The sequence below is a fragment of the Mus musculus genome, chromosome 1, assembly GCF_000001635.26.
Source record: "Mus musculus strain C57BL/6J chromosome 1, GRCm38.p6 C57BL/6J".
Lineage (NCBI taxonomy): Eukaryota > Metazoa > Chordata > Mammalia > Rodentia > Muridae > Mus > Mus musculus.
Window position 1 is genome coordinate 152,967,475 of NC_000067.6, and position 21,323 is coordinate 152,988,797.

The 21,323-nt window shown below is 42.8% G+C and overlaps 1 protein-coding gene across 4 annotated transcripts in view; it reads left to right on the top strand.

Moving 5' to 3' along the window:
- Nmnat2 (nicotinamide nucleotide adenylyltransferase 2) overlaps positions 1-21,323 on the top strand; it is a 164,486-nt gene that overhangs the window by 12,694 nt on the left and 130,469 nt on the right. The window contains exon 2 of one of the 4 annotated variants that reach the window (XM_006529455.4): positions 443-502. The exons of the other annotated variants lie outside the window; for them this stretch is intronic. Within the exon in view, the coding sequence (XP_006529518.1) occupies positions 490-502 (13 nt within the window). The 5' untranslated portion in view covers positions 443-489. The remainder of the gene's footprint in view (positions 1-442; positions 503-21,323) is intronic. 4 annotated transcript variants of the gene reach the window in all.

A 21,323-nucleotide genomic window follows, 5' to 3' on the forward strand; every position in this document is an offset into this window, starting at 1 on the left:
GTATAAAATTTGTTTTCTATTGCTGTAAAACTTATTATTCTACCCCTTTAAAGACTCAACTAAATGACACTCCAGTGAGGGGCTGAACTTCACAATACATATATTTCAACAATTTCCCCAAAACTTCTTCTTTGTACCCACAGAGAAGTGGAATATTCATTCCATGGTGTGCTGAGATTGAGCTACATCAATAACTATCCATGCTGTTTTTTTTGAAAGTATTTATGTGCTGATAAATATTTAGAAGCACATGACTCATAGGCTAAAGTACAAGGTCTTTAGAATAAAGCAGTGTTTTAAAGTTTAGATAGTGTCATTCATTATAAACTAAAACTAAGACAATAAAATCGCATACATATAAATTCAAGTCACAATTACTTTACTTACTATGAGCCAATCTTGCTAAGCATCATTAAAAAGTTATTTACTTGTTTTGCTCCAGGGAGTCAGCGTTGATGTATAATACATGACTTTTCCCTGCTGGAAACAATGTTGATAAAAAGTGGGTAAATATATTATTTTTTCTCCCTTATTAAAATTCTCTTTGTGTGTGTGTGTGTATGCCTCCCTATGTGTGTATATTCTATGTATATATTAATGTATATGTAATGTAATATATATGTATTACATGTGTGTGAGCATGTGTGTTCGTATGCATGTGTGTGTGCTTAAGTGTAGAAGTCGGGTGCTGTCAGTGGCCTAGTTCATTGAAATGGTGCCATCCTTGGTCTGGAGCTCGCTGAGTAGACTGGAGTAGGCCTGCCTAGTAAGTGCCAAACGTCTGCTTGCCTGTCTACCTTGCCTACCTAGCTTGATTATATGAGATCTAGGGTTGAACCTTCCTGCTTGCACCCTGAGCAGTTCACTGACAGAGCTGCCTCCCTGAGGCTTTCCCTCTCTTTAACATAACAGCTCATCTGATGATTGGTTTGCAAATACTCTTACTTTTTGTCAGAGCCCTGACTTTCCCTTTTGTAACACAGGGTGATCCCTGTAACTCAGAGGTTGGCACACAGCAGCCTGTGGCCAAATGTGGCCTACCGCCTGCCTGCTTTTGTAAGGGGTGAGAAAGCTAAGAGTGCCTTTTACTTTTTTTTTTTTTTGGAATGGTTGAAAACAATATAAAATGAGGGTACTATTTTGTGATGATTGAAAGTTTTTTGGAATTAAAATGTTAGTATTCATTAATGGAGCGACAAGCACAAAGCCGGGTTCACTCACAGGCACATTACTTTATAAATGTGTTTGCATTAAAACAGTAGAATTGGGCAGTTATAACGAACCTGAGAAACACAAAGATCTAAAATGGACCTTTATAGAGATAGGCTTTCTACCTGTGGCGGTTGGAATGGAAGTCTGAAGGGTCCTTGTGTAGGAAGTGCTGTACAAGGCCATTACCTACAGAATACATTTAGTGAACAATTTCCAGTCTGTCTGAGTCCCTAAAAAGATTCACTTAGGCAGCAAGTGTAGTTCCAATGTCACAACTGTAATTTCTCTGGCCAACTGGGCAAATGATGAAGGGTACAAGAGGGATAATTTTCTAGCATTTGGCTTATGCTGGATCCTGATTAGCTCTGGTCCTTGTCGGGCACCCATGCACTATTGAACATGGATATACTTTCTCAGAACTTAGTCCTTTCTAGGCTCTCAGCTCTCCTTTTTTAAGCTCAGAACTTCCATCCCTTACACTGGAAGGTTTAAAACACAGCATCCTTTGCATCACGAGTCTGCAAGCTCCTCTGGCAGGCATCTGCGGCTCTGCAGCCTCTCACCTCCCTCTGAGCCTTCATAGCACTTGGCTTGTACCTCCCTTATAACACTTAGCACATCTTGCCGTTGGTTGTAGCTATTTATGCCTCTACTTCATTCTCCCTCTCGGACTTGGGACCTTGCCAGGATCATCTGACTTTTTTTGTGTACCTAGCACAGCACTCTGAGGCTCATGGAAGGTACAATGAATATTTCACAAATGAATGGCATTCAGAATCCCAGTATTTAGGTACAACAAGTAGTTAGAGAAAAGACAATCGTCTGGCAGCAAAGAAATACAGGGGAGCAGACATTCAAGTAAGACCACGTTAGAAAACAAGACAGCCAATACAAGGTGCCAGTGATTCAAGGACTTCAAAGATTAGATAATTCTTGCTACAAAATGAGAATGCTCGGGTTAGTCTGATGACTCGTGGCTGTAATCCCAGCATTTGGGAGGCTGAGTTAGGAGAGTTGCCATGAATTTGATGCCAGACTGGGCTACATACTGGATATGAGGCTAGCCTTGAGGTACAGAGTGAAACTATCAACAGACAAACAAAAACAAGACCCGAGGAAAAGACTCTACTGGTAAAGGCTCTTGCTGCCAACTGTCAACCTGAATTCAAACCCCAGGACCCTCAAAATAGAAAGAACAGTTATCCTCCAACCTCCTCATAGGTGTGTGCCCCAAATAAATGTAACTACACACAAACAAAAGACAAAATGGCTTCCAGGAAGAGGAACCTCCTCACAGAATGAAGTCTTCCGGAGGATGGGCAGGGAGGGAGGGTCCTGCCTGGGAGCTCAGTGCGTAACTGAGTGGCAAGGTATCGAGGGTGGGGCTGAAAGCTGGTGCTGCCCATGGGATGCTTTAGGCAGATGCAGCATTCACCGTGGCATGGGTGCTCAGCGTGGTAATCATGGGTTTCAGGAGGAGAGAGGAGTGAGATTGATTCATTCACAGTTTGAAAAAGGTTTTCTGTGCATAGCACGAGGCAAAGGCAAGCTTTGTAAATTATGTCCTTAGCGTCACACAAATGATCAAGACAAACAATGGTAACAAAAATGCCTGGTGGCTTGTCAGTTTTCATCTTTAGATGAAATCACAGAAGTCTCTCTCGGAAGATAGCAAAAACCATGTGGCTATGCATCTAATCCTGGAGTCCTCTATAAAATAGCTTCCCAAGGGTCTATCCACTCTCTACTCAAGGTCTGTCAGCTTCAGAAAAAGCACTGTTTTCCCAAGGAGCCAAATGTTGTATGACAAAACTTCTCCTGGGGGTATGCAACACACATGTCTACTCACCCCAGATAGGAAGCCCACAACAGACTAAGTATAGAAACCACCAAAGTCCAACTTGGTGAACCAATTGGGTTTTTAAATGGGATTTTATTGGGGTTACAGGATTATGGGAGAAGGATTAGTTGTAAGAGCAGAAATGACTCAAAGACAGCTGTATCCCAAAGCTTACCTCAGCATAGCAGTTCACAAGCTGGGAACCTGGAATATACTGAACAACCTGTAGGTAGCCCAATGGTTGGAGCATGTCCTTTCCAGGTCCCTCAGCTGGTCTAAACTTTTTCCAGGCAGCTCCACTGGTTTCTGCTTCATCCCAGCACCTGGTTTAGTCTTCTTTGCAGCTTGGATGCCTACATCTGAAAGGAATACTTAACTTTTTATTGCATACTCTAGGAGGGAGGAGCCTAGTGAATCTGGTCAGTTTCAGGAACTTCCTGAAGCTTTTGAGTTGTTTACCTTTCTGCTTTAGGCACTTCCTTGCAGGAGTAGTATGTTTCAATTTCTGAAGAAACTATTACATAACACCAAACAGTGCTTGGCAGAATTGTACTTTTTCCAGAATGTTTCCTTCTAGGGTTGATACTGGTTTTCCTAAGACTCCCATGTATTGGCCTTAGTTCTTTTTCTTGACGTAAAAAGTGATGTTCTAGTTTGTCTTCTACTTGTGAGACACACACACAACTGAAGCCAGCTACTCTGTCTACCCCAGCCTTCTCTATTGGCTTCCTTTCACTGATAGCCATGGCACTTCTAGCTTTCTTGGTGCCCAGGATCATCTTTTAACCTCTTCTCATAGTCTGTATCTCTTTGAAATGGTATCCCCAGTACATGCAGCAGCATTCTGACAGGGCCTGATGTGTACTGGATGACCTACTACTGAGCTTGGCTTAGTAGTGATGTTGTGGTTGGCTCTCACTGTATGTATCAGATTAGGCATACAATGATACCTGCATGCTGAAATACACTGACATCTTGATTATTTGGCCAGTTTGGTGGATTAAATTGCTAAACAACTCCCCATTTATGAAAACAGTCTAGTAACTGGTGTGTTGTTAAAATGTGCTGTCTTTGGAACTTTGCAGGGCAGCGTTCATATGCTTAGTGTTATGAGTTTATCAGCTATACTCTGGGAAAGATGTTCAGGAAGAAGGATGTTTTGCAGAGTCTCAGAGCTGAGACTAGTCAGGGACCTCAGGGACAAAGAGCTGATAAATTCTAAGACCGTAATCTATAGCCTATTCTTTCCCCTCTTTCTTACTCTTTCAATAGTGTATAGTGCCTGCGTTTCCCAAGCTTCCTGCTCCCATTGGAGGGGCCAGAGGGAACAGATGCACTATAGTGACCGGGTGGCTCTAAGGACACACTGACCACTGATCTCTACCTCATACAAGAAACAATCTTTATTTGTTTATTTTTTAAAAATAAATACTAGATTCATGACTCTTGGGAAATTACCAAAGTCTGCCCAACCCAGCAACCCCATAAAAAGCCTGGCTTCTCTTCCCGTCAGTACTGTGTATTTCTGAAGGTCAAAAAAAAAACAACGTTCAGAAGCCATTTCTCTCCTTTCATCATGTGGGTCCTTGGTAGCAAAATCAGGATATCAGGTTGTGGGCAGATGCTGAGCCATCTTGATGGCCCCTCGGTTTTGTTCTTAATGTCACTGAGCCAAGTCTACAAGCATCAAGAGTGGAACTTCCTGAATTCTGAAATTATCGATTTTGTTTTCTATTCTTTTGTTTTGTTTTTTTCTTTTTTGAGTCAGGGTGGCTACATGTAGCTGAAACTTATCTTGAATTCTTGATTCTCCTGCCTCAGTCTCCCCAGTACTGTGACTGCAGGCATGTACTATCAGGGCTGGCTTAGAAGTGTCAACTTTCCTGGTATTTTACCAAAAAGGTGGTTATTTTTAAATGTGTTTTGCTGAGATTCCAAGTCAATGAACTCTTGTCCATGTTGAAACATCCTTACTTACCTAGCCACACCCCTCCTGGACACCCAGAATACTGCCCTACTCTCCAGTCTTTAATGGCAGTGGGAAATAAATGCCCTTGTTCACTGGCAAGGCTAGCTGTTTCTGCCACATATTTTCTGTGTTTCATTTAAGTATGGAAGGTGAGCTCTTACAATGATACAGAATAAAAAGGATAAAAGATAATAAAATAAAAGAATAAAGCCAGTTTTAGGGATGCAGAGGCAGGTGGCTCTATATGAGTTTAAGGCCAGCCTGGTACGTAGTGAGTTCCAGGTTAATCAGAGCTACATATTGAGACCCTGTTCCCACCCACCCCCACCCCCAAAAAAAGGCCATTTTGTAAAATTCAAAACAGATACGAAAGTGAACAGAATGCGCTTGGGAACTGTAGAGTAACTATGAGCCTCTCTTGGCTTTAGTAATCAGCAATTTGCCACCTATCTTGATTTATTGATACTCTCAGCCTTGTCTTGTGTTATGTCAAAGGGAGACCCTTTCAGCAGCAACAGAACCGCTTCTGTCTTCCCCTTTCTCCCAGCTCAGTCTTCCTCTTGCTGTTTTATTTGCTTGCCGGATGCTTTGAGTTGCAGTGGGGGCTGGTATGGGGACAGTCTGCACAGACAGCATAATGCTTCCACTTTTTAGCAAGGGGTGACATGTTTGCGTGGGCCTGGCCTCAGGAGCCCAGGATTTATGGCCCTTCCCTTCTTTCATCACTGGCCATCTCTGAGGCATCCCTCCAGGGCAGCTCCCACTGGACACAAGAGACCATTCTTCCTTGACACAAAACATTGCCCATTGTCTTTATGTTCCGACTAGTGAGATGCTCCTGCATCAATGATTTCCAACTTGGGGGCTGAAACCACCGAACATTCTCACACATTCAGAATAAGGGTCCAGTCTAGGAACTGACTGATTCTACTAACCCTCCAACTAGCCTTTTTTGTCTTGTTTTGCTCTTTTGCTTTGTTTTAATGGTGGGCTAGCACGATACCCAGTCTGGCTTCAAACTTGTTAGCGTAGCTGAGAATGAGCTTAAACTTTTGACCCTTCTGTTTCTAACAACCAAGGGCTGGGGTCGCAGGCGTGCACCACCACACAGGGTTTGTGGTACTGGAAAGCCAACTCAAGCTTCTTGCAGGCTAGGCAAGTATTTTAGCAACTGAGTTATATCCCTGCCACACTACAGGTGCCCTCCATCAACAAAGGCAACATTTTCTTTCCATTGCTTCACAAGAGCAGGAAAATAATTAAACAAATCCTGTTTGGTGGCAAAAATGGGTCCCGTGGAAGAAGCATTTGAATTCTTGGCTTGTTTGACTTGACTTTAAACTCTGTATGAAATTAAAATAAAATCCTTTTGTCTGTCCCTTAATCCTCCCTTCCTGCTGCTTTAAATCAACTTTTCTGTGCAGCGTTGTTAACATTTGCATTTAAATGTAGTGGGTAAAGCATTCTCCCAGAGCTCGGACCAGAGCATTTAAGCTCCCTACCTCAGTTTCTCAGTAAGTCATATGACTATGAATATTCATTTCGAAGACCTGCTGGGGTGCCTTGAGACTTGGGGAGCCCCTCTTGATTAGCCCTTTGTGGTTTCCTTTGGGATCTGAACTCTTGAAAGTGAATGGGGGGTGGGGGAGGGGGAAGGGGAAGGGGTAATGACTGGTAGATCAGAACCCAGCTGCTTTAACTAGAACCCTGCACTTGCCCTACCCTAGTCAGGTGCATACCTGCACTTACACACGATTTCTTTTAGATGCAAATCAGTTTACTTCAGTCTATTGTGATTTATGAACACTTTGCTTAAAGAAAAAAAAAAGAACATATTTCTTCAGTTCTGACAAAGCTGGAAGGTGGAAAGAGAGATAAGAAATGAGTATGTGCCTGGCAAAATGTTCACTGAGTGACCTCCTTCACATGTTAAATGGCAAGAGGCTCCACAGAGATTCACTCGATAACCTGTTTCTCCACGCACCCTGTAAGCTGACTATACCACCTACCTCACTGGCTGATGTAAGGAACTCATGAAGTAATGTGTACCTATTCAGCTTGTCTGTCCCCAGTGTTTTAGTGCAATCTCTGCAAAATCACAAAGCAGTGTAGGATACAGGGATTAGACGTGGGGGCATACAGTATACATCACCAACGCATCCATGATGTCAACTCCAGGGACAAGAAAGTTGGTATTTCCCTTTATGGAATGGGCTCATTTCCTCCCTGCATCACCCTGCTTTCCCCACACCCGCTTCCATCTTCCCCAGCCCATCTGTCCCTGTCATCTTTGCCACCTCTTTTAAGTCCCCTAGCTAGCCTCTTTCATTACAGTAATCAGAAGCCATTGTGCCTATGAAACTCTGACTAGCTGCACTTGGGTAGGCATGTCCCCTCCACAGATATTAGGGTTATAGCTCATAATTTCACATCTGGCAATCCTAAGTGCACTGCGTTAGTGACTGGTTCCTAGTAAGTGCTTGATAGATAGAGGTAATATTAGCCAATGTTTGTGGTCAGACGTCATGCCTGGGCCATCTCGCTGTCACAGTGAAAGCCTAATTGCCCAGGTGACTAGACAGAGAAGAGGGCTCAAAGGCAAAGAAGGATTGGCGATTGCCTCTCAGGATGCTGCAAGCCATCCCGTCTTTTTGACATCACTGTGGGATGATTAATTGTCAGAACAAAGGGATATGAAAAGAAATGGTCTGTGCTCTGAGGACAGAGGACCTGGATTAACTTCAAACTCTTGTTGGGTCCTGCTGGTCCCTGCAGTGTCGGTTTCTTGCAGCAGAGGCAGGTCCTGTTACTGGTTGGAAGGTTCTGAGGACAGTGTCACATGACAAGCCATCCTTCCTGAGTGCTGGCAAGAAAACTACACCTTGGGCCAGATTTCCATGCCTGACCTCAGCCGTGGCTTTTCCTCACTTTTCTGGAGTCTCTCATTGGAACAGATGATAAAAGGGCAGAGAGAGGCTCTGCAGAAACAGAAAATAATAAGATCTGCAGTTGGAAGAGAGTCCAGAGGTCATGCGCTCACTTACTGGATACCTTCCACAACCTCAGCTCACCCCCAGTCCACTCCCATTGCTGGGCAGCTTCATTGTTAGAAAGCTCAGCTGAAGTCATGAAAAAATCTGAGCTCCTGAACGTTGATCTCTGTGTTGCCTCTGGGTGAGCCCACCAGGTTGTTTTACTTAGCCTTAACATAGCCCAATCCATACTGAGACCCTTAAGCGCTTTGAGACCTCAATGTATAATAACATGTTTTGTGGCATCCCAGCTGGTGACATAGGCTTTGTAACTAGCATGTCTGTGGCTTATTACTGCATGTCTGACATGACTTCTGCTCTGCTCATCACTAACTTCTTGTTCCTCACCCCCACAAAGTCACCGTGCACTTACATCTTTTATAGCTGTGGATGGCTTTTTAAAAGAGAGGAATGTACTTGATGCTGTGGGGCACACCTTTAATCCTGGCAATACTGACTTCATAGCCAGGCATGGTGGGTGGTACATGCCTTTGATCCCAGCTCTCTGGAGGCAGAAGCAGGCAGAGCTCTGTTGGTTTGAGGACAGGTTGGTCTACCAGAGTGCTACAGGTCAGCTGGGGCTGCTTAGTGAGATCCTGTCTCAAAAAATATAAGTAAATAAATGAATAAATAAGACTTTGAAAAAGTATAACATAAAAACAACAACAAAAAAAAAAAAAAACTAGGCCTTTAGGCCTAGGCTTGAGAATGTGACCTTTGTGACTCAATGCTCCAAGGCATGCTAATCATAAAACAGATAGCGATATTCCTCCACCCACCTGTTTCCTGGGTTCAGGGAGTGTTCGTTCAAAGAAAGTCACTCTGACCCACTCTTGGAACCTGCTATGCAAATGTGCTATTGTTAGGGGCTCATCGAAACTGTCTTGAGAAATAACCTATGCAATTACCAGGTATTCCTTGTGACTCTTGTGACTTTGCACTTCCTTGTGACTCTTAACTGGTATTTTTGGTATTTTCCAACAATGCCCTCCCCACCCCCCGAGTTGTGTGTGGTTTTTTTCCTTTAAACACCCCTTCTCCCAGCTACTCGGGGTGCCATGGTCCTCTACTCCTACGTGGTGTACGACTGTGGACTCCAGGGCGCGCCTGGAATAAACGTCCTCTTGCGGTTTGCATCAAGACCACTTTTCATGAGTGATTTGGGGTGTTGCCTCTCCTGAGTCAGAACACGAGGAAGACCTCACGCTGTGGGTCTCTCAACTCCATGAAAAAGTAAGAAGAGAAGCATGTCACATGCTGTTCTAAATGGTCTCCCAAATGTTCCAAATGTCTGAGCATTATATAGTTGAAATTTGCCCTCATATAACTGGAGTGTTCATCTTTGTCTTAGAGAGGAAGTTTTTCCTCCTTCAGTTTTGAACATATTTGCTTCCCTTCAGATTTATTACATAATGCCTTTGGTTCATCTGGGTTGAGATTCCTAGTCTGAGTTATTTTATGTATTTAAAGTTTTTCATTAAATTTACTTATTATTTAGTGTGTGTATGTGTGTGTGCACATGTGTGTGTGTGTGCGTGCGTGTGCGCTCGCGTGTGTGTTTACTTGTACCATGATGCAAGAGAGGGGATTGGAGGACAACTTGCAGGAGTCAGTTAGTTCTCTCAGTTTTCCACATGGGTCCCTGGGAAGGAATCCAGATCATCAGGTTTGGTGGCAAAAGCACCTTTACCCACAGAGCCATCTTGCAGGCCCTGTATTTAATTATTCATGTTTACCAAATCATGACCTTTTATGTAGAAGCTAAGAGTCTTCAATTAGGATTTTAAGCATAGCTTGTATAACTAGCATTAGAATTAGTCGGTTAGTGTTTTTGAGGCAATTAGACTGCAGCTGGCTGGAAATCATGTGCAGTGATGGTGTGCTCTGCTGTCTGATGGCCATGTGAGAGGAGGCAGAGTAGGATGTTTTCAAAGTCCCAGCTCCTCATTAGGAAAAGAGGGCTGAGAGATGGTGATGAGATTAGGGTGTGATGGAATGGTAGTTTGAATAAGAACAGTTCTGTAGGCTTGTGTATTTGAATGCTTAGTCACCAAGGAGTGGCACTATTTGAAAGGATTAGAAGCATTAGGAGGTGTGGCCTTGCTGGAGGAACTGTGTCATTGGGAGTGGGCTTTGAGGTTTCAAAGGCCCATGCCAAACCCCAGTCTCCCTCCCTCCCTCCCTCCCTCCCTCCCTCCCCCTCCCTCTCCCTGTAGATCAGAATGTAGCTCTCAGCTACTGCTTGAGTGCCACATGTACTCCCATGTTCCCTGCTGTGTTGATAATGAACTGAACCTCTGAAACTAAGCCAGCCCCCAATTCTTCTTTTAGAAGAGTTGCCTTGGTCATGGTGTCTCTTCACAACAGTAGAACAATAACTAAGACAGACAGGGACCTTGGTTTGTGGCTTTTCCTCATTTTGAACATTAAGATGTGTATGTCTCTGTTTCCAAGACTGACTGACTTCGTGGATATTTTTTTTTTTCTTTTCCCTTCTCTTCTTCTCCTTCCCTCTGCTCTAGTTGCTTTCCCTTCTTTTTTGACCTAGGCTACTATAGAACTTCTTATGTGGCTCAGAATAAGAACCTTGATCTCTTCATCCCTATGCCTCTGCCTTTAAAGAGGTTGAATTCTAGGTATGCACTGGCATGCATTTCTAGTCTTTTCTAATAACTCTTTTAACAGTGATGGGACACAGCTCACCCTACTTCCTAACTTCTGAGTCATAAACACAGAGAAACCAGCAGTGCTCCCGACCCCCTTGACACTGCTGTCGTAGGGCACTGCCTGGAGTCACCGATCTATTCCAAGCCCTGGGCACTGCAGTTGTTAAATGGTGATGGGCCTGTACTGTGCTGTTCTGTGGAACCTCAAGTTTCCTTGTTCACTGTGCCTTGTAGACTCTCAAGACAAAGAGAACTTCAAGGACAAAGAGAAAACTCATGTCTTGCTTAATGTCTACTTACACTGAATGTTCTTGCCCATTGCATTATGTTTAATTCTCAGAATAGGTCCATGTTATAAGATGAAGAGACCCACTGGTAAGGAATTATGTAACTTGGCCAACATTACACACACAAAATAGTAAAATCTTGGATTTAGATTCAGGTCTTTGTATGTGACAGGAAATATAATGATATCTGTAAGAGAGAAACTTTATTTTTAATTCCCATGTTTCCTAATACAGAGCCAGGAATGTATTGCAACGTGTAGGTCATTTGCTCTTTAAAGATGGACAACAGATTGGAGGAGGCCGTCCATAGACTCGCCTCGATTCCGCATAAGAGCAATGTAGAGATGTGAGAGGAACAGAAGATGATGGTGACCTGCAATAAAGGAGGGTGGTAGCGTGAGTGGGTGGAGGGATGCCAGCTGGCAGGGAGGGCAAGCTGCTGAGGACAGAGGCCCAGTAGAGAACTGAGGAGGAGTGACCCGCTGTGCTTCTCAGAGAGCTCTTTGGTTAGGTCTCAAACATGGGACAGATGGCTAACGGGTGCCTAGTAGTGTACCAAAGTGGACACTGGCCTCCAGGTGCTCCCAGCATCTCTCAGTATCTCCCTGTTACAGAGTCTTCCTGGCTGGCATACCCTATTCCCTACCCTAAATTTCTCCAGCCCCAGGACTGGGCTTGGCTTTCTCCTTTCCCCTAGTTTCTCTGACCCCTATATAACTCAGCCATTTTGCCTAAACCAGTGTCTTGGCCCAAGCTGCTTCTTGGTCAGCAGCTCCTCTTCAGCGTTCCCTTCCCATCTCCCCTCACATGACCTGGCTCAGTCTGGCCGTGTTCACTCTGGACTCTTCTGGATGCCTCTGGCTATGCTCTCCCTTTTATCTACCATAAACCTTCTCCTCCACCTTACCAAGGAGCAATCATGTCTTCCTCTTATTTCTTTTTTTTTTTCATTAATCTTTCTCCATCATCTGCCTACCTTCCAAGATGTTCAGCAAAGCCCTTCCTTTTCTTTGTGTTCTCGAAACATGAATGTTTTGAGCCATGAAGGAAGGAAATGAGACAGTGCCCATTTGCTAACTGGGACTGAGCCCTGGTCAGAAAGATGGCGACCCACAATGGTCTGGCGAACGACCTCAAAGCAGATTCTTTTTCAAATATTCACTTCATGGATATTTACTCGGTCATCTCTATGTGTTTGGCATTGTTTAAGTTGCCAGCAATACTACGTTAAAACAAGGATAAAGTCTCTTCCCTTAGTACTTGTTTATCTCCTGGTTGAGGGAGATGGGCAACTTAAAAACAAACTATACATCAAAGTGTTACAAAGGAAGTGATGGTGCAGAATTAATTTTTAAATGTTGGATAAATATCTTCCTAAATATTTTTGACAACTATCTACTTATTAGAGGACTAATGGTTTGTGGACATTTGTTTAATAGAGCTTTATTGATCATGTGCAAAGTCCAGTTCTGACAGTGCAGTAAGTGAATTGGCTATTCTTCAAAGTGTACCTGGTCAATTGTGAAGATGTGACAGGCCTGTTATTATTTAAGAAGAGATTAAGTACCCATAATGAATAAACTTTATATTATATTTGGCCAATGTACATTTCTTTAGAACCTTGACACTGACCCAGGGGAGAGAAGAATCTTAAGATCCCACCTTCACCCCAATCTGTGTTCTCACTTGATTAGATCTCTACCTGCTTAATGCTTCTCCATCACTACCACCCCCAACTAAACACGTAGGCTTTCACATCTGTCTTCCTGCTCACAGCTGGTCATTTTTCTGCTAGTCTTTACCAAGGTAGGTAGGCAGCATATAGCTATGTCCCGTTTCTCAACTTGATCCCTCACACCTGAGCCACCTTGGTTACGTTATATCCCTGGCCGTAGCTTCTTTATCTATAGACTCTAATGTTAAGCCAACTTCATGAGGTTCTTGTGAAGACCAAATTCAATAACATACTTAAAGTGAGTAGATTACCTGGCACAGGCAGTGTTTTAGTTAGAGTTAGCTGTTTCTGTTCTGTTGTTAGCCATGATCTCATCAAGATTCCCGTGGGAACCTCTCTCCCTCATTCAGAAGGATCGGTGCTAGTTAGGATTATGAAACAGAGATGTGTTTCTCTTTGAAACAGTGGAACTGAATGAAGCAGATTTGAGTTGGACCTTGGGAAGGGGAGGATGCAGATAGACACTTGGGAGGGGGAGGGCAGCGGAGAAAGCCATTCTAACAAGAGAGAAATCACCACAAGCAGGAGGACTGAAGTCCTGAAGATGGGTGGCATTGAAACACTGTTTTGTTTTTGTTTCTTTTATCTGAATGCTGAGTGCACAAAGTCTAGACTACGAGATAAGCAGGAGATAAGCATGGGAAGCTGTTTTACACCCTGTGGAAGCAAGTGAATGTTAAGGATGCTTGTCTTAGAGTTCATAGGCAGATGAGGCACTATAGTGGATTGGGGGCAAGGATCCTGACTTGATCTTGATCAGAATGTAGGTATATAGGGCTGAGGGCTGATTACCCCAAAGCTAAATGACTCAAAGCTATAGAATTTCTAAAACCAACTGTAACACCAAACTGCACAGCCAGCCTTAAACATTGCTTCTCATCTGCATTTCATCAGACAGTTTTATTCTTAACTTGGTATTTAGCTAGTTTTGTCTGTCTATTAGGTTTTCCTCAGGAATTGTCCAAGAAAACAAATGAATTAACTATGTATTCTAAATCAAGCTACCCCAAATTCTTTGAAAAGATATTAGAAAAAAACCAGATAAGGATTTTTTTTCATCACACACATAAATTTTCAGGGCAAACAAGTGACATTTAAAATAAATCTATTCTACGAGTGTAGCTATTTGCATGGATTTAGGAAATTGTATGTTCTGTGAAATAATGTATTGGTTTATAAACATTGGCCATTCCCCTTTGTAGTGCTGGGGAAATGAGCCGGGGCCTCAGACAAACTCTGGAAGCACTCTAACACCAAACTGCACAGCCAGTCTTAAACATTGCTTCTCATCTGCATTTCATCAGACAGTTTTATTTCAACTCATCAAAAGTATTCTTAAAATCAGCGTCTTTGTCATCGGTAAAGTGGATTTTTGAATCATCAAAAGATTTTTGAATAGTACTTTGTAGCACGTCTGTACAAGTAGTTACACTTCTGTTTAAGATGTCTAATGCAAGGTACTTTTCATAGGGCGTGGTGGTGCATGCCTGTGATGCCAGCCCTTGGGAAGATAAGCCACGAGGATCATCATAAATTAGGAACCTATCTGGGCTACAGAGCTTCACAAAAAGGAAAAGTTAGCTGTAGCACAAATAAAAATTCAATGTTGTTTTCTTTTTTTTAATTAGATATTTTCTTCATTTACATTTCATATACCTTCCCCCCTCAATGTTGTTCTTATCTTACACAAATGAGTATTTGTAGTCAAGGGTAAAATTTTATTATACAATTGATGTCTACCATATTACTATATACTACATTACATTTTTTAACTACTAAATTTTTTTTCATTTTGTGCAAAATACTGCTGCTGCCACTTCAAGTGGAAAAGGCAGGTTCTATAATTCTATAATACGTAATTATAGAAAGATCACATAGCTTCAACTGTGGAAAAACAACACCCCACACAGTTATTTTTAATTTTTTTAATCTCATATTCAATGCCCACCCTTGCCATTGTGATTTGAGTGCCCAGGAATCACTAAACATGTGCTAGATTTGCCTGATTTTCCTTTTATTAAGATCATAAGACCTTTTCTATAGCTGCTTACATGGAAAGAGAGGTGTCTGAAGTCAATATTAGGTCTGCCAAGTGGTATGTAGCTATAACTGAAGAACACTTCAAAATATAGATTTTATAAGGATTTAATTAAAAAAAACTATTTAGTTATAGTGTGAGCACACGTGCATGTTTGTATGTGCCAGTGGAAGTCAAAGGGCAATTTGTGTAGAGCCCCGCCATGTGGAGATCGAACTCAGGTCCTCTTGCTTGGTGGCAAGCACCTTTACCCACTGAGTCATTTTACTAGCCCAGTTATATAAAGATTTTTATATGAGATAACTTTTCTTGAGGAATATTTTGGAAAGCCTCAAATTGTATTTGGACATATATGGTCTCCTTTCTATTATAGGCAATGAATAATTTACATTGTCTATACATACACATGGCCTGGATCATCTCAAAGTGGGTTTAATATGTGTGCACCTTGGAGGGTGTGGGTGTGGGTGAGGGTGTGGGTGAGGGTATGGGTATGGGTGTGGGTGAGGGTGTGGGTGTGTATGACGTGCTGGAATAAAACACAAGGTTTTGCTCACCCTAGGCAAGTGCTCTATCACTGAAATGCACTCCCAGTCCTAAGTGGGTATAATTTTGCTTGAAAGATTATTCTTCAGGCAACAAAATGCCAGAATCTAAAAGACAAACAAAAATGAACACACAAAACTTCAACATCAGATCTCCATTTTTTACTGTTTCTTCTTCGTTTTCCCTGACACATAGCTTAGTGCTATCCTGAACTCTCAGTACCTAGGACCTGTCCCTTTGTAGCTGACCTCCTATGCCCCAATTTAGGCAACATGTAGGGATTTAGGCAAAGCTATGACTAGAGCAGTGGTTCTCAACCTGTGGGTCACAACCCAACTGGGGGTTGAGTAATCCTTCCACAGGGGTCACATATCAGATATCCTTCCTATCACATATTTACATCATGATTCATAATAGTAGCAAAATCACAGTTATGAAGTTATAATGAAAATAATTTTATGGTTGGGGTCACCACAATATGAGGAACTGTATTAAAGGGCTGCAGCATTAAGAAGGTTCTGAACCACTGGACTAGATTATAGGTATCCCAAGGGCAGACACTGTGTCGCGATTTTACCTCAGTCCCTGGCATGAATCAGGAGTCAGGGATGTAAGGAACAAGAGCCACGCATCGTCACGTGATAAGAAATCATTCCAATATCTTCGAGAGTTGGTACAGATTTCAAATGGATGCCGTAAGCAGACTTCAACAGTTGTTCATTCCAACTCCATACACATTCCGATAGTCGCCATCTGTTGCCTAAATGTATGGGCGGCCGAGCCTTACTCTGGAGGCAACGAGAAGACCGGGAAGGCCTGCCGCATGGCTGTGGGGGCTTTTCTGAAAAGGCTCCAGGCTCTGTCTGTTTGTTTCCATGCAAGGCTTTGGTTTTGTGAGAGTGCCAGGCCTCATGTCTTCACAGAAGACATGCAAGTCCAGTGTGCCTGGAGATCAGAAACCTGCTTGAGTTTTCTTTTCTCTTCGCCAGGTCCGAGCCTGCCTTCTTCCTGTCTCTCTCAATGTATTTTTAGATTGTTAGATAGCTGGTGATTTTTTTTCCAGGAATTTCTGGCAACTAAGGATTTTAGGCCAGGCTTCCATCCTCACTTAGCAGTTGACAATCGTCGAAATTTTCCAAGCACGTATGTGAGCATTGAGTGCCCCCCCCACCCCCACTCCCTTCCTTAGTGTTTTGTGGCAGCTAGTCTGTGTTCTTCAATAGTGACCTGGATCACTGTGAATACACATCTGGCCTGAGGCTCTGCTTGGTGACCATCAGGGAACAAGATAAATAATACCATAGGTAGCCATCTTCATTGACTTCTCCCTAATTTGTGTTGTCTTCAGCCAGGGGACTGAAGGCAATGAGAGATTCGGGTTGAAGCTGAGTGGAGAAGTGATTAGCAGGTCCAGGGTCATCAGCATTAGAGCAGACTGTGGGAGGGCTTGTCTCTGGAACCGATGCCCGTTTCAGACCTTATTTCTGCTCTTTAGCATCCGTACAATCTAGAGCAGCACACCCATTCTGTCTGCGTCCCAGTTCTTCATGTTGACTGGGTGTATCATAGCTCCCAGCTCACTGGAGCTTAGTGATCATAGTAGTGATATTTATCTTTTCTTGTCCTTTTTAAAAAAGATTTATTTATTTATTTTATGTATATGAGTACACTGTAGCTGTATAGATGGTTGTGAGCCTTCATGTGGTTGTTGGGAATTGAATTTAGGACCTCTGCTCGCTTTGGTCAGCCCTGCTCGCTCCGGTCAACACCCCCTCCCTCAGTCCCTGTTCACTCCAGCCCAAAGATTTATTTATTATTATAAATAAGCACACTGTTGCTGTCTTCAGAAACACCAGAAGAGGGTGTCAGATCTCATTACGGGTGGTTGTGAGTCACCATGTGGTTGCTGGGATTTGAAGTCAGGACCTTGGGAAGAGCAGTCAGTGAGTGCTTACCCTCTGAGCCATCTCGCCAGTCTCCCCCCACCCCCATTTACCTTTTCGAAGAGTTCTTTTTCTTTATTTTATGTATGCAAGTGTTTCGTCAGCATGCATGTATGTATATCACGCCCATGCCTTCTTGTTCCCATGGAGAAGGTGTCAGATATCCTCAGAACTGGAGTCACAGGTGATTTTTTTCTTTTCTTTTCTTTTCTTTTCTTTTCTTTTCTTTTCTTTTCTTTTCTTTCTTTTTTTTTTTTTTTTTGTTGTTTTTTTTTTCGAGACAGGGTTTCTCTGTATAGCCCTGGCTGTCCTGGAACTCACTTTGTAGACCAGGTTGGCCTCGAACTCAGAAATCCACCTGCCTCTGCCTCCCAAGTGCTGGGATTAAAGGCGTGCTCCACAAGTCACAGGTGATTATGAGCAGCCATGTGGGTGCTGGGAACCAAACCTAGGTCCTCTGAAAGAACAGTAAGAACTCTTTACCTCTGAGCCGTCTCTCAAGCCTCACTAGCTGGCATTTCTAAACTAAGCAATTGATTGAAGATACGGTCACATTATATATATTCTCCTATCCCAAATTATTTCCTCCCTGGCTAGGTAAGAGTGTGTGCTTTTTTTTGCTTGCAGAATGTTGGGAGAGGGAAGGTCCAGATCTGGTCCATCTTCCACGCAGGACAGGCAGTCACGATGCTGTTCATCTTCCCACCTATGAACAGCAGCCCCTCTGATATTCACGGTTGTTGGCTGATCCTTTCTAGAGACCCCCTGTCACAGCGTAGCCTCTCATTTCTCCCTGATTCTCACAGTAGTTAGCTGGATCAGGGTGTTCTATTACTGTGAACCACTGAAGACTCCCTGACTCTTTATTCCTGTCTAAGCTCCTCTGACATCCCTCCAGTTCTCACACTGATTCCAAAGCAGTCTCCCTAAGCCATTCCTCGCTGTTCTTCTCTGTTGAAGGTTAGCACCCCTTCCTATTGCCTGCACAGTAACAGAAGACAACCTCTTTTGGCCTTGAGAACCTCCTACTCTATGACAAGACCACATTTCTCAACAGCCCAACTTCTGCCTTTCTTTTTCCAAATTATCCAAGATGCTTTAATAAGAATTTCTGACTTTAAAGTTTAAGGACCAACCATCACTATCTTTTTTAGTGTTTGGGTTTTTTTTTTTTAATGCTTTTGTCTGTCTGTTTGTTTGTTTTAAGAAAAAGCTTCTTGTATCCCAGGTTGGGCTCCAACTCTCTTGTAACTGGGATGACCTTGAACTCCAGCTTTCCCTGCCTCCACCTCCCATGTGTTGGGCTTATAGAGACATGTGTCATGCCTAACTGAGATTTTTGTTTTGTTTTGTTTTGTCTTGTTTCTATTGTTGTTGTTGCTTGGTCTTCAGGTTCTTACTTACTCTGTGGCCAGGCTAGCCTTGAACTTATAGTAATCACCTGCCTCTGCCTCCTGAGTGCTGGGGTTAAAAGGCATGTGCCACCACACCTGGCTGATAATATATTTTATAGATTTATTTATTCCTATTTTTGTTTTTCTTAAGATCTCATTATATAGCCCAGAATTTGCTATGTAGACCAAGCTGGTCTTCAGGTCCCAACTCATGCATTTTTGTACTTATATGTCTGTGTATGTCATGTTTGTGTGGGAACCTTTGGTGGCCAGAAGTCGGGAGCTGGAGTTACAGCTGGTGGTGAACCAAACTTGAGTCCTCTGAAAGAGCAACAAGTGCTCTTAGCCACTGAGGCATCTCTCCAGCCCCGAGATACTGTTTTTTTAATATGAAGCTTCTGCCTCAGTGTTTCTTCTGAGCCGACTACCTTTCCAGTCAGGATTTTCTGTCCTCTTATAACTCCCAGGGGGATCAGTTTCTCTCTGATAGTGCTTAGTTCCGAATGCCTTATGATATTTATATTTACTCTTATATCTTGCCAAGTGCTTTTCAGATGTTTAACAAGCTTGATGTGGTAATACTTGCCAAAACACATTAAGCTGTACATGGAAGATGGGCTCATTTATTTCATGCAAATTATACCATCTTAAAAATTGCGTTCAGAACAAAAAAGACATGGCAGAAGATCAAGAGAATGAAAATAAATAGGAAATTAGGGTGAAAAGAGAAAAATATGGGGCAGCAGAAAGGAGCTCAGGGTTAGAATTAGAACAGAAATCGCATCTCTTGATTCCCATGAACTAAACATTTCCCTCCGATTTCCCTATCTGCCAAAGGAAATGGAGAATTAACGACCAGAGGAAATGAGATGTCCCAAGGTTTCGAAACCTGAGCAAAATCTCTCTCAGAAGGTTCTTTGCAAGAGAACATCATGAGATCTATTGACTTTCCCAACACTAAGCCTGTGTTAAACCAATAAAGAGTCATATGGGCTCTTCTTACAGCATCTCTCTGTGCTCCAGTCATTGGCACAACATCAAAGTGCAATCAAGAAAACAGTCCTGTGGCATCTAAAATAGTACAGTCCACACAGACGGCTTTCTAACAGCCTGACTAGATTAGGAAATGCAATTTAAAATCAGTAGACAGTTTGTCTTCCAAGCAATCCTTCAAATTACTGACTATGGAAATACAATTGTTGTGACTGTTTGAGAAAGCTTAAGTCTGTGGGCAAGCCCTCTAGTGTAAGTACTGCTGGTCTAAGTCAAGGGCAGGCATTTGATTTTGAAGCTTAATTGTTTGGGGCCTACACGTTTGAGACTGTTGGGTCTTCTAGTCGACTCCTTGACCATTACATTGGTGTCTCTCCTTATTCCTGATTACATCCCTTGGATTGAAGTTGACTTTGTCTAAAATTAGCATAACTACTTCAGCTCTCTTTTCATTAGTGTTCCCCTGTTTATCCTTTGCCATCTGTTTACTGTTAACCTAGCTATGTCTTACATTCAGAGTAGGGGCTCTGGGCTGGTGAGGTGACTCAACGTACGTCTGACAACCTGAGTTCAGTCCCCACATGGGAGGAAAGAACCAACTCCAAAGATTCTCTTCTGACCTCCTCCACATGTGCACAGTAGTATTTACAGCCCTGCACACACAGTGATGACGATGAAGATGATGGCAGTAAAAAAAATTTAAAAATAAAAGAGGTTCTTGAAGATTGCATAGAACTGGATTCTTTTAAAAAATCTAACCTGACAATACTAGTTTTAGTGTGTGTGTGTGTGTGTGTGTGTGTGTGTGTGTGTGTGTGTGTGTTGGGGGGGGGGGTGTTGGGGACAGGGACAAGGTCTCTTGTCGTACATGTTCCTTCAAACTCTCTGTGTAGTTGAGGCTGACTTTGAACTCCCTATCTTTCTGCTACCACCTGAATGTTGGGGTTAAAGACACCCACCACGACAGCCAGCTTGAGAAATTTTTATGGTTTTATCTTTATCTTCTTTACTGAATGATTCTAGGGCCTATAATACTTATTTTAAGTAATTTGAGTTTTCTTCATACAATACCCCTTGGAATGGAACATAAGAACTTTATGATTGTGTATTCTCACCCATCTTTCCCACCCCCTATGGGGTCGTTATGGCGTAGTTCACTTTTACATACGCTATGAACGTACAATATATCGTTATCCTCTCTGCATTAAACTGCCATGTTTTAAAATAATTAAAACGAAGAAAAAACTTTATTTTTCCTTATTCCTTTCTCCATTCACATTTTTGTGTTTTATTTCTTTTATATGAAGACCTTCCCTTACTATTTCCTGTGGTGTAGATCTGTTGATAGTATGTGTCCGAGTCACTGTGCTACTGTCCCGAATAGACACTGTGACCACAGCAACTCTTATAAAAGGAAGCATTTAGCTGGGGCTGGCTTACAGTTTCAGAGGTTTGGTCCGTTATCTTCCTGGCAGGATGTAGGCAGGCATGGTGCTGGAGGGTAGCTAAGTGTTCTTCATTCAGACAGATCTGAAGGCAGCAGGAAGACAGAGACATTGGGCCTGGCTTGGTCGTTTGAATCCTCAAAATCCCCCAGTGACACATTTCCTCCAAACAAGGCCATAGCTCCTAGTTCTTCTCAAATAGTGCTACTCCCTAGTGACCAAG